The sequence below is a fragment of the Perca flavescens genome, chromosome 18 (assembly GCF_004354835.1).
Source record: "Perca flavescens isolate YP-PL-M2 chromosome 18, PFLA_1.0, whole genome shotgun sequence".
NCBI classification, from domain to species: domain Eukaryota; kingdom Metazoa; phylum Chordata; class Actinopteri; order Perciformes; family Percidae; genus Perca; species Perca flavescens.
Genome location: NC_041348.1, coordinates 28,363,812 through 28,383,186, shown reverse-complemented (window position 1 = coordinate 28,383,186; position 19,375 = coordinate 28,363,812). Strand labels below are relative to the sequence as shown.

The window sequence follows — 19,375 nt, the reverse complement described above, 5'->3', positions numbered from 1 at the left end:
CCCCGGCCTGCTGTGAGCTCAATTGAGCTCCGTCACGGCCGGCAGCCCGCGGTGCTCAATACCCAAACTCACCTTTTCTGGGTGACTGGACTACCAAACGCCGGTACCCTGACAGAGCTCCAGGGCCTGCAGCTTGCTGTTCTCCCTCCCCTTTTCCTGCTAAATTGCCGGTGTGTGTGACTGAGAGCGCGGTCAGCGAGCTTGTTACACCTGCAATCTCTTACCGCAGGTTCCAGTTAATCTTTTAATGGATATGTGTGTTAACGAGACCTCTGAAATTCACGAAAAATGCATTGGAAAAAACGTGCCCCGGTAGCTCAGTAATCCACAAATGGTGACTTTGCCCTGGGTATGGAGCCCAGCAGGCTGCCACTTTCTAGTCAGACTGTGTGGAGCTCCTAAAGTCCAACACGTCTTACCAAATTTGCAATTAGCCATACATTTTCGTAAAACGGCCCATATTTGATTTAATGTGTGTGTATGGGGATTCGCTCAACCAATCAGCGCACAGCTCATCTAAATATTCATGAGCATACCATATTTGGAAGAAAAGCTCTTCTTACAAAAAGGGCCAAAACACAGGGATGCATAAGGGCCAATAAAATATCAACCAGACCATTTTCAGCCCAACCAATGTTACATAGCCCATTAGGAGACCATAAGGAACAGTGTGAAATACCCTATATAATCATTCTATCACCCCTTTAAAGGAACACGCCGACTTATTGGGAATTTAGCTTATTCACCGTAACCCCCAAAGTTAGACAAGTCCATACATATCCTTCTCATCTCCGTGTGTTCTGTAACGCTGTCTGACGGCTCCAGCGGCATCAGGCCAGCACAGAACATGCAGGTGAATGGTTCCAGTAATCCTACTGCTCCGAATAAGTGACTAAATAACGCCAACATGTTCCTATTTACATGTTGTGATTTGTAGAGTCACAGCGTGTACAAAAAACAACGTAACATGAGACACAGCCATCTTCTAACTGTAAACAAACTAGGAACTATATTCTCAGGTGGAAGAATATAGTATAGGCGGAGTGATATGCTCGCAGCAAGCCTGTCTGAGAATATAGTTCCCGGTTTGTTTACTGTTAGAAGATGGCTGTGTCTCATGTTACCAGAGGTGGGTAGAGTAGCCAAAAATTGTACTCAAGTAAAAGTACTGTTACTTCAGAATAATATGACTCAAGTAAAAGTAAAAAGTAGTCATCAAATGAATTACTTTAGTAAGAGTAAAAAAGTACTTGGTGAAAAAACTACTCAAGTACTGAGTAACTGTTGAGTAACGTCTGATTTATTTTTTTAACACAAGCATTCAATCAGACGGACAAAAATACAAAATAATCATATTTAGGCAAATTATAGTTCATCTAATCAATTAAATACATTTTAATTAATTAATTAATTAATTACAAAATAGCTTAAATTAAAATAATCCAGGTAAATTCAAGTACTTAAAAAATAAAATCAATAAAATAATAATACATAAAAAAATAAATAAGCACAAGTAACACAAATTTCCAAACCTTTACACTTTTTTTTTACCAGGCTCTGCAGGCAGAACTAGAACAAGGTAATGGAGCTGCTGTTTGGCACTTTTACTAAGGTAAACATGCTTTCAATCACAAAGGTGTATCACTTGTTATCGGGTTCAATCGCCATGGTAACTTATGCTGGATGCCTAACCTGGTCGCTAGCAGGTTAAGTTGGAGATCAGAGATCAACCGGTGTAAAAGCACGCCTACTGACCAATCAATACTCGATTGATAACTTCACCGTTCTTAGAAGATCAGGTGGAGCTCGGCGCGCGGAGAGAGAGAGAGGGGGAGAGAGAAAAAGAGAGGGGTGTGCTCATACAAAAAACATTTAGTGACCGACAGCCCCGTTAACATTCCCTGATGGGTATATTTGCCGTGTGTAATGCGCACAGCGGTTTGAATTATATTTTTTATTTGCTCTCACGATCGCTTCCACTGCCAGGGTTGCAACTGAAATAAAAGGCTAAAGCAACGGCAGTTTATGGAAAGTACACGTGTAATTATGGTCAGATCTTGTGCCTGACTGATGGGGAAGCGATATTGATAGCCTAAGAGTTGTGCGCATCTACAGCGTCGGCTATTTTTTTTTTTTGCCAGCTGTCCTCCTGTTTTAGGAAGCAGCGACTGTATTGTGTTTTGCCTGTAAAACCGTGTCTGTGTTCTTTGTATTTATGTAGAATTATAGTTTGCTCTTCTTATGTAAAATATGTGGCTATTGGTCAAACTTTGTTTTGCTGCGACTGTAAGCTACCCGTCCCGCCGCTGAGTTTGAGTATGGTGACGAGACGAGACTGCACAACTACGTTTGATTGGTGAAACACAGTCACGTGGTAGAGCCTTTAGCGGAAGTCTCTCTCTCTGTCAAAAGAAAACATTAAAATGAGGCGTACGCGGAGGGATAAAAACAATGACGCGTAGAATACCAAAGAGGTAAAAAGAAAAGTAACGAGCTCATTGTAGCCTAATGTAGCTGAGTAAGAGTACAGCTTCTTCTTCACAAATCTACTCAAGTAAAAGTAAAAAGTATAGAGATTTAAAACTACTCCTAGAAGTATCATTTTTTCAAAAACTTACTCAAGTAAATGTAATGGAGTAAATGTAACTCGTTACTACCCACCTCTGCATGTTACGTTGTTATTTGTACACGCTGTGACTATACAAATCACAACATGTAAATAGGAACATGTTGGCGTTATTTTGTCACTTTTGTCACAATTTGGAGCAGTAGGCTAGTTGGAACCAGTTACCTGCAGGATCTGTGCTGGCCAAGCTAATGCTGGAACCATCAGACAGCGTTACAGCACCCAGAGTTAGATAAGTCCATACATACCCTTCTCATCTCTGTGCGTGTCGTAGCTCTGTCTAGCGCAACACCAGAAAAGCCCCGTTGTTACTCTCAGCTCCTCAACACGGGGCTTCTCAGGTGCTGCGAGCAAATCACTCCGCCCAAGTAGCAGAAGTAGCAGTGCTTCGCCTTTCTGAGAATATAGTTCCCAGTATGTATACAGTTAGAAGATGGCTGTTTCTCATGTGACCTCGTGTGACGCTGTGACTATACAAATGACAACATGTAAACAGAAAAATGTTGGCGTTATTTTGTCACTTATTGGGAGCAGTAGGCTAGATGGAGCAGGTTACCTCCTTGATCTGTGCTAAGCTAGGCTAGATGGAGCCGGTTACCTCCAGGATCTGTGCTAAGCTAGGCTAGCGGTGGGTGTGTCAGACAGAGTTATGACACGCACGGAGATGAGAAGGATATTATCTAACTCTGGGGGATACGGTGAATAAGCTAAAGTCCCAATATGTGGGTGTGTTCCTTTAACTTTATTGATTGATGTATGTTAGCTTGTGTAACCAGGAAGCTCTCAGGGTTTCTGGCTCAGTAGTCTATATCCTCGACGTTCCACTTCTGGGATTGCTCCGTTGTCGCAGGAAATCCCGCCGGATGCATGTCTTTTCGCCGATGTCCGTTTCCTTCAGCTTGCTTTGTGTTATAATTCTAACCTCCGGCTGATTTCTGAGGACTATGGTTAACTGCTCCTCAGATCTCTGCAGGGTAAATCCAGACAGCTAGCTAAACTATCTGTCCAATCTGAGTTTTCTGGTGCGCAACAAAAACAACTTTTGAACATACACATGTTCCATTAAAACAATTTAAAGAGGGATCAGTCATGTCATGAAGGATCTTGTGCATATTATTGAGCTTTTATTGTGTCATTGTTTATTACTGTTTTCTTCTGCTGTATGAATTTGTCAGGTTTTTAGAGATTACATAAATAAATAAAAAATGTCAGTGTTTTGAGTTTTTACTGAGTTTTAAATTCATGATTAATCTGTTTTAGTCTCTTATTACCTGAGGGTGGGCGCCCCTCAGTCCTCACCTCAGTGTCCCGGGTTCATGTCCGACCCGCAGGCCTTTTCTGTGTTTCGTGCCCCCTCTCTCTCTCACCCCGTTCTTATCTTCAGCTATCCTATCAATTACAGTAAAAGCCCGAAACATCATCTTAAAAATGTCCTGGTGCTATGAAAGAGCACGCTGAAAGGAGGTAGGATGTGAAATACTTAATTTGAACTAAATAAATGATGTCATTTATCAAAAATGATTGAATCTCTCATGACTGTTGAAGTCGTATTCAACACCTGAATTAATGAGAAGTGTCTAAAACCAAATGTCATTTGCAGTTTCCAACATTCCAAATCCACCGGGCCACAAATGTGTCCAGCTAGCACAACCATGGCCGGAAGCAGGAATAGCTCCTAAATGTCTTTTGAGCAGAATAATAGTTAATGGCATAAAACATAAAAAAGGAAAAACGTAAGTTACATTTATTTGATAATTTATTTAAAAAAAATAGAGAAACAGTTGAATCAGATAATTCATTATGTTTCCATGATGGCTATCCAAAATTGTGATACCATGGAACCAGCAATGATTTAAAGTGGCAAACTGAGCCTATAGTAAATGTGTGTTGTATTTAAATATACAATTTGTTTAAAGTGCTCATATTATGCACATTTTCAGGTTCATAATTGTATTTATATGTTGTACCAGAATAGGTTTACATGGTTTAATTTTCAAAAAACACCATATTTTTGTTGTACTGCACATTGCTGCAGCTCCTCTTTTCACCCTGTGTGTTGAGCTCTCTGTTTTAGCTACAGAGTGAGATATCTCACTTCTATTCCATCTTTGTTGGGATTTGCACATGCGCAGTACCTAGGTAAGGACTACTAGCCAGTCAGAAGCAGAGTATGAGGGCGTGCCCTGACAGTACCTAGGTAAGGACTACTAGCCAGTCAGAAGCAGAGTATGAGGGCGTGCCCTGACAGTACCTAGGTAAGGACTACTAGCCAGTCAGAAGCAGAGTATGAGGGCGTGTCCTGACAGTACCTAGGTAAGGACTACTAGCCAGTCAGAAGTAAAGTATGAGGGCGTGCCACGCTAGCAGCTAGATGAGCATTATAACGTGTGTTCCAAAGTGACCACGTTGGTCTCTGAAGTAAAGGCTGGACTACAATAGAGCTGTTTGGAGCAGTTGGTGAACAGTGTTTTCTGTTGGAGATGGTAAGGCCCTTTGAGGTGGACTTTGGGCTTTTTCACTTTGTAAAACTATAACATGCACAAAAAAAGATATATAACACAATAAAAGAAAGGGAAAATGCAAAAAAGCATAATATCAGCACATTAAAAAGAAAATAAGTGAAACTAAAAATAAATGTGATGTTTTATGTAGGAGAATTACATTGAGTTCAATCCTACCCAATATTTCCTATATTACAAGCAGATTTTCTATGCTGTATTCTGATAAAATGCCCCCTGCCCCCCCCGACTGATTATTGGTCCCCCCTGTGCCATCTCAGTGCCTGAGAGCCTTACTTGGTCATCATCATCAGAAGGTAAAACCTGCAGAGCTCTGCTGCTGGTGTTAACCACATTCTAACCAAAACACTTCCTCTTCAGTTCTTAGAAAATACCACTAAGCTGCAAAGTGCAACCAACAAACCACTAAAACATCATCATTTTCCCTCTATGGGCGTATTGTAGGTGTCAAATTTTGGTGGGCGAGCAGTTTGACTAATTTCTGCATTTATGTGTCGTCAATGCGAAACTTTTGCTCTGTATTTTAAGGACATCGTTGCACAATTGCGTTTGCAACTCAACTTCCTCAGAACGCCTTGTTTTTTCAAAGGTCCCATGACAAGGTGCTCTTTGGATGCTTTTATATAGACCTTAGTGGTCCCCTAATACTGTATCTGAAGTCTCTTTTATATAGACCTTAGTGGTCCCCAGTGGGTCAAGTGGCCTTGACCAACTGCCACTTAGCTCGTTTGAAATTCTCTGGGCAAGCAGAGAAAGGGGAGGTAACCTTGCTCCTTGTGACCTTATAAGGAGAAGATTCCTGATGGTCCATCTGAGCTTTCATTTTCTCAAAGGCAGAGCAGGATACCCAGGGCTCTGTTTAGACCTATCACCATTTCTAGCCACTGGGGGACCATAGGCAGGCTGGGGGAACTCATATTAATGTTAAAAAACCTCATAAAGTGACATTTTCATGCCATGGGCCTTTAAGGTATCCTAAACATCATTGTCACAAATGTAACTGAGAACCAAGTATTAGATGAAAGAAGACTGTGTGGAAATGACAGAATGAGAAAAAAAGATTCAGTCACTATAAGGAAGTGGCACTTACACAAAAGGGGAAGTAACCGCTGTGTCTCACCTCAAGAAGTCAGCGTTGCCAAGTCCGCTTCTTATAAGCGACTTTGGGCTTGTTTTTCTGTAAAGTCTCTTACAAATATTAGTAGTCGCGGGTCGTGGTTTTTTGGGCTTGTTTCTAAAGTGTAGTTGCTTATTTGGGCTTGTTCCCAGCTCCATAATAAGTTGTCAAGCAGATCTTTTCTATATGTTATTTAAACGTAGGCGTTTGTCTTGCCTGTTCCTTCTGTCCCTCCCCTTTCCCCATACACACAGGAGACAGCAGTTTGTTCCCACCCACATCCTGCTTCTAATTGGCTCTGACCCAGATGGCAACAAGTACTAGCCAATCAGAGGCAGAGCAGGGCAATATATTTTCAGTCAGTGAGTGATTAGAAAGATAATGGTGGTGTTATTCTTCATATATATGAGGCTAAAGTGTTATGAGTCTTAAGAAAACTGTTTTAGACCAAGCCTCATCCTCACCTGTTCAAATGGTTTGGACTGGAATGGTTTTTAAACCAGTTTAGTTTATTTTAGTCTTTTCTAACGCACTCATTTGTTTATCAGAGCAGGAGCCACTTTATTGCTGCACACTAAAATTATCAATAATTCCTCCTGTTTCTGGGTTATAGTTATTAAAAATGAATGTGTAAATAGAGGTCTTTAAGTACTGGAAATTTTGAAGTTTCTTTTTTTACATTACTATTTTCTTTGGATGTTGTAGCCTATTGTATTTACATGTTCAAAATAAAAGATAAAAATTAAAAAAATTAAAAAAATGGGATCTTCTGCAGTTCCTGCCATAATAAATAACGAATTTGTGAATTCAGGATGATATTTATTTGTGTGTGCAAATTTAAATTATCAGAGGTTTACTGTGTATATAATGTACTTGGTACATCAGTCTATATTTGATATCCCATCAGTTTTCTAATGTTAAATAATGTTAAAAGGTGGTTTAACTAAGTCTTGTGATCATTGTCGTGAAGCCCTGGGGTAGGGGGTGGGGGGGAGAGAAATAAATAAACTATTGTGTGTGCAGTTTTGCAAAACTGCGCACAGTTTACCAATCTGTTAACATGGATGTAAATTGACAATCTGTTTAAAATCCGTCCCCACGGATTGGAAAACCGTGCACACAGTTTTTTTTTCTTTTTTTCTCTTCCCGGAACCTGGGGGGCGGGGGGGTCCGTAGAAAAAGTCGCTTGTTTCGGGCTTGTTTTCACAGGCCTGGTTGCTTATTTGTCTCGCAAGATCTGGCAACACTGAAAGAAGTCAGAAACGTTGACAGAGAACAAGAGAGAGAGACGGAGAGGCACGATGGCTGAATTCAGACCGATTCAAATAACTTTATTTGTGATTCTGCTGCTTCAGTTTACAGGTAAGGACCCAAAACACATACATGACTAAATGAAGTGTTAATGATAGTATTTGAATAACTTACATTGATTTAAGTGAGACGGCCAAGTTTGCTGTTTGTTTTCAACATGGTGTGTCGAGTGGATTTCTGTATGAGGGGCATTTGCTGATGTTTGTTGTTTTTTTGTAATAATCATCCTCAAACATAGCCTAACTATGAACATAAATGTCAAATTCTTATCTCAGTTATTTTTCTTCTAATCTTCAACAGAAGTAGCTGGACAAAAACCCCTCTACATCACTGTCAGAGCAGGAGATGAAGTCACTCTGCCTTGTGAAAATCGGATAATTCAGGACAAGTGTAGTAGCACCACTTGGCTTTCTAGTCGTAAAGGGGGAGCAGCAGTAGCGCTGATAGAGCTTGGGAAGATTAAAGCTGTGATTCCCAAAGCCAAATCAGACAGACTGAGTGTTACAAAGAACTGTTCTCTGGTCATAAAGAAGGTCACACCTGATGATGTTAGTCGTTACACCTGCAGACAGTTCTACAAATCAGGACGACAAGGTCCAGAGTCTGTGGTGCATCTGTCTGTCGTCGACAGTGAGTATTTACATCATATTGTTTTCTTTTTGTTAGAACAATATACTGAAACATGACAATAATTATGATTACAGTGATGAAGTTTGTTGGCAGTGCAGCATGTTACAGCGGCTACCCGTCGTGATCCCCATTTACTTAGCACCGAACATGGAGGAAAAAAGGAAGAGACGAGAGACGATCTCATGGCACTCACAATGCAACTGTAATCAGCTGGGTGCAGGTGGACTTTTATTAACCACGCCCACAGACAGGTGGCTCGTGGTGTTCATCGGTGTTTGCGCAACCCGCAAATATCTACCAGAGCCACATGTTCTATATAAGAAGAGCAAATGTATAATTCTCCATAAATATGAAGAACACAGACTCGGTTTTCCAGGGAAAACGCAATACAGTCGCTGCTTCCTAAAACAGGAAGGAAAGCTGGCAATAAATATAAAAAAAAAAAAAAAAAAAAAGCCGACGCTGTAGATGCGTAAATTACTTATCAATATCACTTCCTCATCAGTCAGGACCAAGATCTGACCATAATTACACTTTTCCTTTCCATAAACTGTCGTTGCTTTAGCCTGTTATTCCAGTTGCAACCCTGGCAGTGGAAGCGATCATGAGAACAAATAAAAAATATAAAAACATCATTTAAACCGATGTGCGCATTGGCGACACACGGCTCAAGAAGCCGATATGTAATCCCCTCCCGATAGCCGACTACAAGTGTGTGTACGTGGATCAGCCTCTTTTCCCGCCCTGTACACGCCCATTTTTAACCATAAATAGTCAATGTAAAGCAACTCGTGAATGCTGATCAGTAGGTTAATGACCCTGGCAGTTCTTTCGTTACACCGAAACATGCCGAATCATGACGACTGGCGGAGAAAACAAACAAACCTTTAAAAATCCTCTCAGACGCTCGGGAGTTGCTGCCAATTTTGGCCTGTTGTCGCACAGCGTATGGAAACCGGATCTATAGACTACCTTTTAATAATAAAATCTTCCAAATCAGCAGGCATTACGGCACTCGGGGACAGCTTCGATATACCAGAAGTGTGTATATAATAAGATTTAACAGAACTATATATTATATCCAAACGAGCCTTAGTGATAAAGTTGAAGATTATATATAATATTTATTTAAAAAAACACTTAGCTGTCTGACATTTCTTTCTGGAAACAGCCGGTTTCCCCCAGAGTGGCGAGAACCTGTATTTGGACCGGGATATGACATGGTTCCGGCGCGTTGCCCTCTCTACTGGACCCAATTCAGTACATAGATCCAAGAGCACAGCTATATTACTATTACAGCTACATTAGGGAATTTAAATCGGCATATGAGCCAGTCATCGTCATGGTCCCTGAAGTCTCTATTTCTCCTGATTCTTCCATTCCAGTCCTCCTGCAGTGCCAGCAGTGCCATCATGCAGCATTACGCACGGGTTCACCGCAGTATTTCTATGTTTAGTCTACAACAATTTTTGATTGTTAACACCTTGCTAAAATCACAGCAACAACTAGTGGTATCCCTAACCCTACAAGCGCAAATAACACTGCTGGATTTAATCTTCATGGCAACGTGGATGATATGGAGTGAAAAAATGTGCCAGGCATCAATATTTTTATTTGTTCTACTCTTATAGTTATTCCCATTTACTTTTTGCAGTCTGACTTCAGTTCACCACCTCACCATCTGCGTCGCCAATTCCTATTTTGTCTCCATAATGTGCGTACGCATGGGTCAGAGTTTGCGTGGAGGACCGCACATTCTCCCGTCAAGTTTGTTTTTTATAAATCACAACCTTTGCGTGGGATGTGGCGTACGCACGTTTTCAGCCCCGTTTTGTGCGTACGCCACGTTTATAAATGAGACCCCAGGACTTCTGGACCTGTGCTGGATGAAGTCATCATCCTCAGGTGTAAAACTAGTCTGTCTGTCGTTCTACACTTGACTTGGCTACGAACTCTACCAGTCTGTGCTTCTGCACTCTTGTTGCAGACTTTTTTTGTCGTACCCGATTAAAAACCCACTTTTCACACCTCGGATCAAGTTTTCGCTGGTGTCTTGGTGTCTGCCCTGTGCGTTTATTAAAACACCTATTCCTAACCACTACAGCAGTCTGGACTCAGGGACGTCGTTAGGCCTGTTTTAGGGGGGCTGAAGCTACCCCAAAATGTTCCTAAGCCCCACCAAATAATAAGAAAAATAATATATATTTTTTTCTCTTTTTTTTTTTTTTTTTTTTTTTTTTTACAATGCACTCTGTATCACTCACTAATTTGAATCAATCTTCCTTCACCATTAATCTGTTTGTGTCGTCGTGCACTGCAGTCAGTCTGTTTTGTTTATATTTCACGAACTGTCAGCTGGTGGAAAAGGCCGAGTCGGAGGCTCGACGAGCCCGCGTGCACGTAACGGTATGTGGACGAGCGAGGTAGAGAGGGACTGAAGAGAGAGAGAGCGCCTGGCGGCATTAAAACAAAGCAGGAAATCCGAGAAATAAAACGTTGTTTTCGCCGATTTATCACTCGAAATGCAACTGTAGCAAGCCTCTCACTACAGCTAACGTTATCCAAATTCATATTTCGAAACAACAAATAATATATCCAGCTACAAAAAAATACGGAAATTCGAAAGTTAAACAGAAGTACAAAGAGTCGATGGCTCTGAAGATGATAGGCTACACCGTCCCGTCTCGTTGGTGTCTTTTTTTTTTGTTGGTCTGAACTTGCTACTGCACACAGTTAGTGATAGGCTACAGAGTGAAATTGTAAGTTGTTGTTAATGACTTTTACTTGCTTAATTTTAGCTACGTTTACTTGAGGTAAAGATAAAGGGATGTTTTAGCTGACTATTGTAAACAATAGTCTAGCTAGAGTGAAATACAAGAAATACCTAATTAACCTAGCTAGTTATCCGAAGTTCTCTATTCTTTGCCATTAATATAGCATGCTATCTCTATAGTATTAACAGTCCCCACAGAATGTTGTCACTGAAAACTAAATGTTATAGTTTCACTGTTAATGCTATTGTACTGTTATATCCTTCAATTTATTGAGCAGATGGATACTGGACGATATTTTGAGAGGGAGAAAGAGAGAGAGGGAGACAGAGAGAGAGAAACAGGAGTTTGGCAGGGCAGCTGATTCTGAGGAAATTGGCTTGATTGAGGTAAGTTATGTTAGTGGTCTGCAGCAATGGTTCTCAAAGTGGGGTCCAGGGACCCCCAGGGGTCCTTGAGGGGGTCCCCAGCAAAAAGTGAAATAACTTATTTTCACTATAATTCCATCCATAATTAACACATGTTTCATAGACTTTCTGTAATAAAACATCTAAAAGCAAAAAATCTTATCAAATGGAGACCCCTGGACAAAATCTAATCAAATGGGGGTTTGTGGTCTAATCGGCATTTCAGTTTAGGGGTCCTTGATGTCTAAAAGTTTGAGAACCACTGGTCTACAGGGCTAAGAAAATGTGAGGCGTTTTGTTTTCTTCCTAAACAGGCATTTGTTGGCAGGTCTAGGCACTAAGGCATAGCCTAAACTAAATTATTTTATATTTATTATATATATATATGACCAACTTAACTTTCTACATTATGTTATACAGTATGTAGATTTTGTAGGCTAGGCTCTACATGAACATACATGCATTTTTTTTTGCAATTTTCAGTCTCTCGTAACTTTATTGCAACAAAAATATCAGACTCAGCAGGTCTGGCCTAAGTATGTTCCCCCCCCCATGCAGCTTTGAAGTATCTAAAAGCTAACATTAGAATAACATTTGTAAGTAAGATTTTACAAGGTAAAGTTTTGCATAGTCTGGGGGCTAAGCCCCCCCCTGTCTTTCAATCCTAGTGACGTCCCTGGTCTGGACTACATAAGTCCACAGTTGTTTTGGCAAACCACTTTCAATTAGCATGCACCTTGCCATGTCAAAAAGTGTGCGCCAATTGCACTCAGCAGTCCCATTTTGGCGAGGAGAGTAAGGTGCTGATGTTTGATGTCTGATTGCATTTTTAATGAGCAACGTCTGGTACCCTTTTCCTGCGAATTCAGTACCATTATCAGATCTGATGCATTTCACCTTGCCGTAAGGGGCTGTGTCAGCTAGAAACTTCTCTGTAGCTAGGACTGTGTCACTTTTGTTCTTTTAAGAACACAAAATCATCAGTAAATGAAAGTGCATATCTGTACCCATCTCTAGACTGTGGGTGAATTGGTCCTGCCAAGTCTGTGTGTACTATCTCTAGAGGGGTTTTAGCCCTCACATCAGGGTCTCTATTTCTGGTCTGGTAATACTTACCCCTGAGTGCACACTTCACAATGTAGAAGTTTGTTTGAACTTTTAATTTTCATACCATCCACAACATCTGGTAACTTCTGAATGTCATCGTAATTACAGTGCCCCTGTATCTCATGCCATGTCTGCATAGCATGACAACCCTTGCATTTATCACCACATTCATTGTCCTCACCATTATTTACCGTGTGCAAATAATATAGTCTATCATGTAGGTGAATATGGAATTCGGTATAACAAGTGAAGTCAGTTCGGTATAGAGGCTTATAATGCGTGGCTTTCCTTTACCTTGATAGTTGTCTCTTAACGTCTCTAGGGCTTCCCGCTCGTCATCGGCTTCCTCACGCATCACCAGCGACAAACTTTTATTGTCCAGAAACTGAACGAGTTCAGCATAGGTGTCGGCGTTCTTTCTCTCATCCTCTTGCAGCTCATCTGCGTCTTCAGTAGTGGGCTCTGTTAAAATAGTGTCCTTTTAACCCTTCCAAACGAAGGTGACCCAAGATTTCACCTCCCATTACTCATAACTCTTTTCATCTCCATCAAAGGAGCCCTGACCAGCGGCAAATGAATCCCAAATGAATTTTGCTCAACATTAAATGAAAACACAAATGAACATTCAATAATTGAGCGCAACATTCGACAAAGTTAATTTAACTCTTGTTGTCTTTCTCTCTCAATATCTCCATCTTCACCAGTGGAAGAACAGAAGAACACTGATGATACAGTCACCTTGATCTGCTCTATGTTGACATCTGCTGGGTGTGATCACACAGTGAAGTGGCTGTATGAGGGGAATGAGAATGTCGTGGAGATAACACCTCTTACCTGTTCAGCTAGTGTGTCATTTCCTCCTCATCTTAATCAGAAGTTACTGAAGTGTAAGGTGACAGATCAGAAGAATGGAAACACGCTGCTGTGTACTGTCGGCCCCCAGTCCTCTTGTAAGAAACCAGGTACAGTTGGTTTTATTTGATGTATTTTAACTTTTAAGATGATTATTATTTCTTGTTTATTCTCTTCAGATAGTACAGATAGTAAATATGAAGTATTTCATCAGCATTTGTTGTGTTTTGTTGTTTTATAACAAAATCAAAAGGAAGCACAACAGTGGGAACAGATAACACACCAACACCATCAGGTAGTTACTACATCATTCTCTCTCTCTCTCTCTCTCTCTCTCTCTCTCTCTCTCTCTCTCTCTCTCTCTCTCTCTCTCTCTCTCTCTCTCAGCGGATGTGAGTGTGTGTGTGTGTGTGTGCAGAGTGAATCTAAGGAGCGTGTGGGTTTTATTTTATGAATTTTAACTTTTAAGATGATTATTCTTTCTTGTTTAGTTTCGTCAGATAGTAAACGTGAGGTATTTCATCACCATTTGTTGTGTTTTGTCATTTCATATATTCCAAACAATCAAAAGGAAGCACAACAGTGGGAAAAGACAATACATCATCTGCAAATGACACTCTATCAAAACAAGGTAGTCTCTCTCTCTCTCTCTCTCTCTCTCTCTCTCTCTCTCTCTCTCTCTCTCTCTCTCTCTCTCTCTCTCTCTCTCTCTCTCTCTCTCTCTGTGTGTGTTAATTTTCAATTTCATGTTGCTTTCTTGGCATGACAAAAAATACATCTGTGTTGCCAAAGCATAAGAACAAACATACATATACACAACAACAAGGAGTAAATACATCTGATGTAATAATACTAGTATACAGGATAATTATGATATAAATGCAGATACTAAACACATTCTGTGCATGTCCCTCAAAGGGTACGTTGAAACAATAATATATATAAAAAAGAATACAAATAAATAAAATAATAGAAAAATAAAAATGATTTTATATATATATATATATATATATATATATATATATATATATATATATATATATATATATATATATATATATATATATATATATATATATATACATACAATTTTCTATTTATTTTGCCTTGTATTGTGGCAGAAGAAGACATATTTAGCTGCTAGCCATGCCGTGTTTTTATCTTCCCCTAATAAAAAAGGAAGCTTGTTGTCCTCCGTGGAGGTAGTGAAGCCTGGTATGTTTTTAAAAGTTTTGGAAATATTTGGTTCTTAAGCCTTCGTATTTGGGACATGTACATAGGAAATGTAATTCTGTTTGGATATCCTGGTGGCAGTATGTACAGACTCGTGGTCTCCACACTTTTAAATGTCGACCTCTTTCAATTTCCAGCTTATGGTCACCGACTCTGTATTTTGTTAAAATTCGTATTTCTTTTGGATTTTTTGTTTTGAGATATTCGGCCAGTTGGATATCTCTGTTCAGGTATTGATAACAGAGGAGTTTGTGTTGTATTTTATTTTCATTTTGCCATTGATCTGTATACTCGTCTTTTTAATTTAGTTTCAAATCTTTTTATTGAGGACTGAGGATTGTGTCTGTGGCGGCTCTGAGGCTCAGTGTATCTGTCTCTCTCTCTACCTGTCTGTCTACTACTGACTGTGTTTAGCTCAGTGTACCTGTGAGCCAGCTGGTCGAGGGGGTGGACATCTGAACCCTGCTGGTTGCTCAGGAGAGCTTTGTATGCCATGGAATTTTTATCAGCTTGATTTAAATGCTGCCAAAAAAATTCTTTTTTGGATTATAATTTTCAGAGGGAATATACTGAGTTCTGCTCTGCATGCATTGTTTGGGGTGTTTGGGCGAACTTTTAGAATCATTTTACAGAATTCCAATTGTAATTTTTCAGTGGGAGTTTTATCCCAGTTTTTAAATTCTGGTTTCGAAATCGGGCCCTAAACTTCGCCTCCATAAAGCGTTATTGGTGTTATCAGAAAATTGTAGATTTTAAGCCAAATTCTTGCGGGGATATTTGTTCCAAATTTGCATTTGATTGCATACAAAGCTCTCCGAGCTTTATTACATAGTGTTTATGGTCTCTCTCTCTCTCTCTCTCTCTCTCTCTCTCTCTCTCTCTCTCTCTCTCTCTCTCTCTCTCTCTCTCTCTCTCTCTCTCTCTCTCTCTCTCTCTCTCTTCAAATTGCTTTATTGGCATGTATGTCAGAAATAACAATATTGCCAAAGCATCGAGGATAATAAGATGAGAAGATATGCATACAAACAATCCATTGAGTATAATATATACATTTAAAAAGAAAAAAATTAGAGGTTGGTGAATTTTCTCAAACCACAAACAAGACAATGTAGCAACGGGTTCATTAGATGGTTAAATTGCTTAAAGGTCCCATGGCATGACAATTTCACTTTATGAGGTTTTTTTTAACATTAATATGAGTTCCCCCAGCCTGCCTATGGTCCCCCAGTGGCTAGAAATGGTGATAGGTCTAAACAGAGCCCTGGGTATCCTGCTCTGCCTTTGAGAAAATGAAAGCTCAGATGGACCAATCAGGAATCTTCTCTTTATGAGGTCACAAGGAGCAAGGTTACCTCCTCTTTCTCTGCTTTGCCCGCCCAGAGAATTTGGCCCACCCATGAGAGAGAGAGAGACATCATGGCTTTCAAACAAGCAAAGTGGCAGTTGGTCAAGGCCACACCCCCACCCTCTCTCCTCCTCAATAGCTACAGACACAGAAATGGCACATCCTGAGGAAAGCTCATTGTGGGACTGGCTCTAGTGGCTGTAGTTCTGCACCAAGGCTGAATTTCAGGGGACCACTAAGGTCTATATAAAAGAGACTTCAGATACAGTATTAGGGGACCACTAAGGTCTATATAAAAGAGACTTCAGATACAGTATTAGGGGACCACTAAGGTCTATATAAAAGAGACTTCAGATACAGTATTAGGGGACCACTAAGGTCTATATAAAAGAGACTTCAGATACAGTATTAGGGGACCACTAAGGTCTATATAAAAGAGACTTCAGATACAGTATTAGTGGACCACTAAGTTCTATATAAAAGCATCCAAAGAGCACCATGCCATGGGACCTTTTTAAAGATACAATTATGAACGAGATTCAAAGATCAGTCGATGTAGACATGATGTGAGGTGTGTTAACTAAGAGATGCAGATTTCTACCAACAGAAACAGATTAACTTCCAAAGTATGTTTCAAAACATTTCCAAAAAGCAGTTATATTGTAGTTTTTATTTTTAACCCAACATGAAGCTGCAACTAAAATGTTTGTATTCTCCTTCCAGATTGGTGGGTGTACATCATTATGGCTGTGGGAGTAACAGCACTCTTAGCAGCAATCATCATTGTGGTAGTCATCAGACGGAAGAAAACTAAAAGTGAGAACAATCACAGATTCAACTTTTTTAACAACAGGGTTTTAATAAACCTGGAATTTCACCGTGGAAGCTAAAGTCAAACTCCTTTGTCTTTTCAGGTAACAAAATTCTGACGAATGAAAACCCTGTGAGTTCTAAACCTTAATAATCATATTTGTTTTAATTACTAATTAATTATGACTTTCAAAATCAGTGTTTGTGGAAGAACTACCACAAACACTGATTTTGAAAGTCATAATTAATTAGTTAACACAGTTTACTGTGTTGTATTGACATAAACCAGTTGCAGCAGCAAAGGTCTCCAAAATGACCTTGCAATCCAATATCAAATTTAGAATTTAGCTTGAGAGGGACATTCGGGGAAAAATCAGAAGAAGTAGATGTACATTTACAGCACAGCACACAGTATATAATATAATAAATATCGATAGATGTGTATGGAAAACCTTAACTAGTCTGTGTTTGTTTGTCCAGGGACTGAGTTTGAACCCTGCAGAGACTCAGTCTGCTCCAGAAACCAGTCAGGACATGGTGAGATCACACACACACACACACACACACACACACACACACACACACAGTACAGAGTTACACCCACTGTTACAGACCTATAATTGTTCCCCAAAATGAGATACAGTTAAGAAGCTCTAAATGTCCAACTTCCCTCTCTGAGAGAAAAAGAGATGTCAAATTCTGCAGCTAAACTCCAGCCCGAACATGTTACTGAGCAGCCATGATGTTTTCTTCTCTGTGCAGGCTGATCCTGAAGGTGGTGTTTTCTACGCCTCCGTCAGCCACACCAAGAAGAGCAGCAGTAGAGCTCAGGTCAGCTGTCTGATTGGTTATAGTGATGATGTTACTGAATCAAGAGGCTACAGCCATGTGAGCTGTCTGATTGGTTATAGTGATGATGTTACTGAATCAAGAGGCTACAGCCATGTGAGCGGCTCTGTGAAGATGCACAGTGCAGCTTTGAGCTGATTGCAGTATGCTAACCACATCCATGCTGCTAACGTGCTGATGCTAAGCAACTGTAATCTTCATCATCAGCTGAGGCTGATGTTAAAAAGTTTTACAAGTATTGAAATTAACATTTTTCACCAGAATATTGCGAAAGGAACAATGTTACAAATCACCCTGAGGGGTACCTAAGTTGAAAGGCAACACATCCAATAATTATTGAGACATTTCACTTAAAACCAAAAATGGATTAGGCTACTAGTCTATATCCACGACGTTCCACTTCTAGAATTGCTCCGGCGCCACCGGAAATTCCGAGATGTCCCTCTTTATCGGCCAGATGTCAGTTACCTTCAGCTTTCTTTGTGTTGTGATTCTAAACTCATTTATGTGGGAATACGTACTAATAATCAACATTTCTGTAAATATGCCAGTTTAGCCAGCCAGCTAATTTTCAACTAGTCCTTAGGCTAGATGTTTTGAGATTAGAGCAGCAGGAAACGGCAAGACATATTAGTAGAGGTTAACATTTACAGACTAGAGTCCAGATCGGGCCAAATTTTTCTGTCCGAGGCCGGCCCGCATCCGAAAGAGCCGTGTCCGAAACCGGCCCGAGCCCGACACAGTTGAAATCTAATTTTTTTTTTTCCCTCATACTAATAACACATGTAGGCTACCTTTGTTTGTGTGGAAAGCTCGCTTTTATTAAGCAACTGTAGGCTAAGCATTCGGAAATGTCAACAGATGAGCTTTCTTTGTGTTGTGATTCTAAACTCACTTATATGGGAACACATACTAATAATCAACATTTCTGTAAATGTGCCAGTTAGCCAGCCAGCTAATTTTCAACTAGTCCTTAGGCTAGATGTTTTGAGACTAGAGCAGCAGGAAACAGCAAGACATATTAGTACATAGACACATAGCCATGCAACAAGCAAGCAACTAAACACAGCCGCGTCTTGTCCTGCTGTGTCATTCATGTGTTGTGCTGTTTCCCTCTCTTTTCCCAGGCTCGGGGTAAAGATGCTGATGATGATGATGCAGTGACCTACAGCACAGTGAAAGCTCCTCCTCCTCTTCCTGCTGCTGCTGCTGCAGCCTCTGCTGATGTCAGCGACCTCTACGCCACCATCAACAAACCAAACCAATAAGACAGCACAGTGTAGTTACAGCTCATAGCAGTACAGGTATTTACATTGATAGTTTATTAAAAGACCAAGGACCTGTCTTGCACCCCGGGGCAGCGCAAAGCCTGATGCACTCGTCTTTGCTAGTTTAAGACCAACGCAGTTGTCAATTTCCCGTCCAGCGCCCGCGTTGTTTAAGTAGCAAATGCACCTGCGCCTATCTATGCACCCATGGGCCTGCTAGTCTTACAGGGAGGTGCGTTCAGGTGAATTCGTGGCGTATTGCTATCTTGAGGCAGCGGGAAGTGATCGCGCCATTGACCAACAAAAACCTTGTCTAAAGTCAATAGCGCAGCATTTCATTGTATAACCGCAAATTGGTCAAATGCGCCTAGGCTTATGCACAGCGCGCGCACACTATGCTTGTTACACACACAGGGACACAAAAGATTACAAATATAAATATTATAGTGCAAATCCGCCATCATAATAGCAATGCGCCGTGGTACAAACATGCCTGGCTTTTAAAGGGAATGAGAGATGATCTCTGATTG

General features: G+C 40.4%; 1 protein-coding gene across 1 annotated transcript; it reads left to right on the top strand.

Annotated features, from left to right (window-relative positions):
* Positions 1 to 7,450: 7,450 nt before the first annotated feature.
* LOC114573715 (uncharacterized) lies at positions 7,451 to 19,137 on the top strand. Its single transcript, XM_028606027.1, has 10 exons — positions 7,451 to 7,624; positions 7,874 to 8,203; positions 13,193 to 13,450; positions 13,594 to 13,635; positions 13,912 to 13,971; positions 16,642 to 16,734; positions 16,833 to 16,861; positions 17,209 to 17,265; positions 17,491 to 17,559; positions 18,705 to 19,137. Exons 1-10 carry the CDS (start codon positions 7,564 to 7,566, stop codon positions 18,843 to 18,845), a joined length of 1,140 nt encoding a protein of 379 aa, XP_028461828.1. The 5' UTR covers positions 7,451 to 7,563; the 3' UTR covers positions 18,846 to 19,137.
* Positions 19,138 to 19,375: the final 238 nt, after the last annotated feature.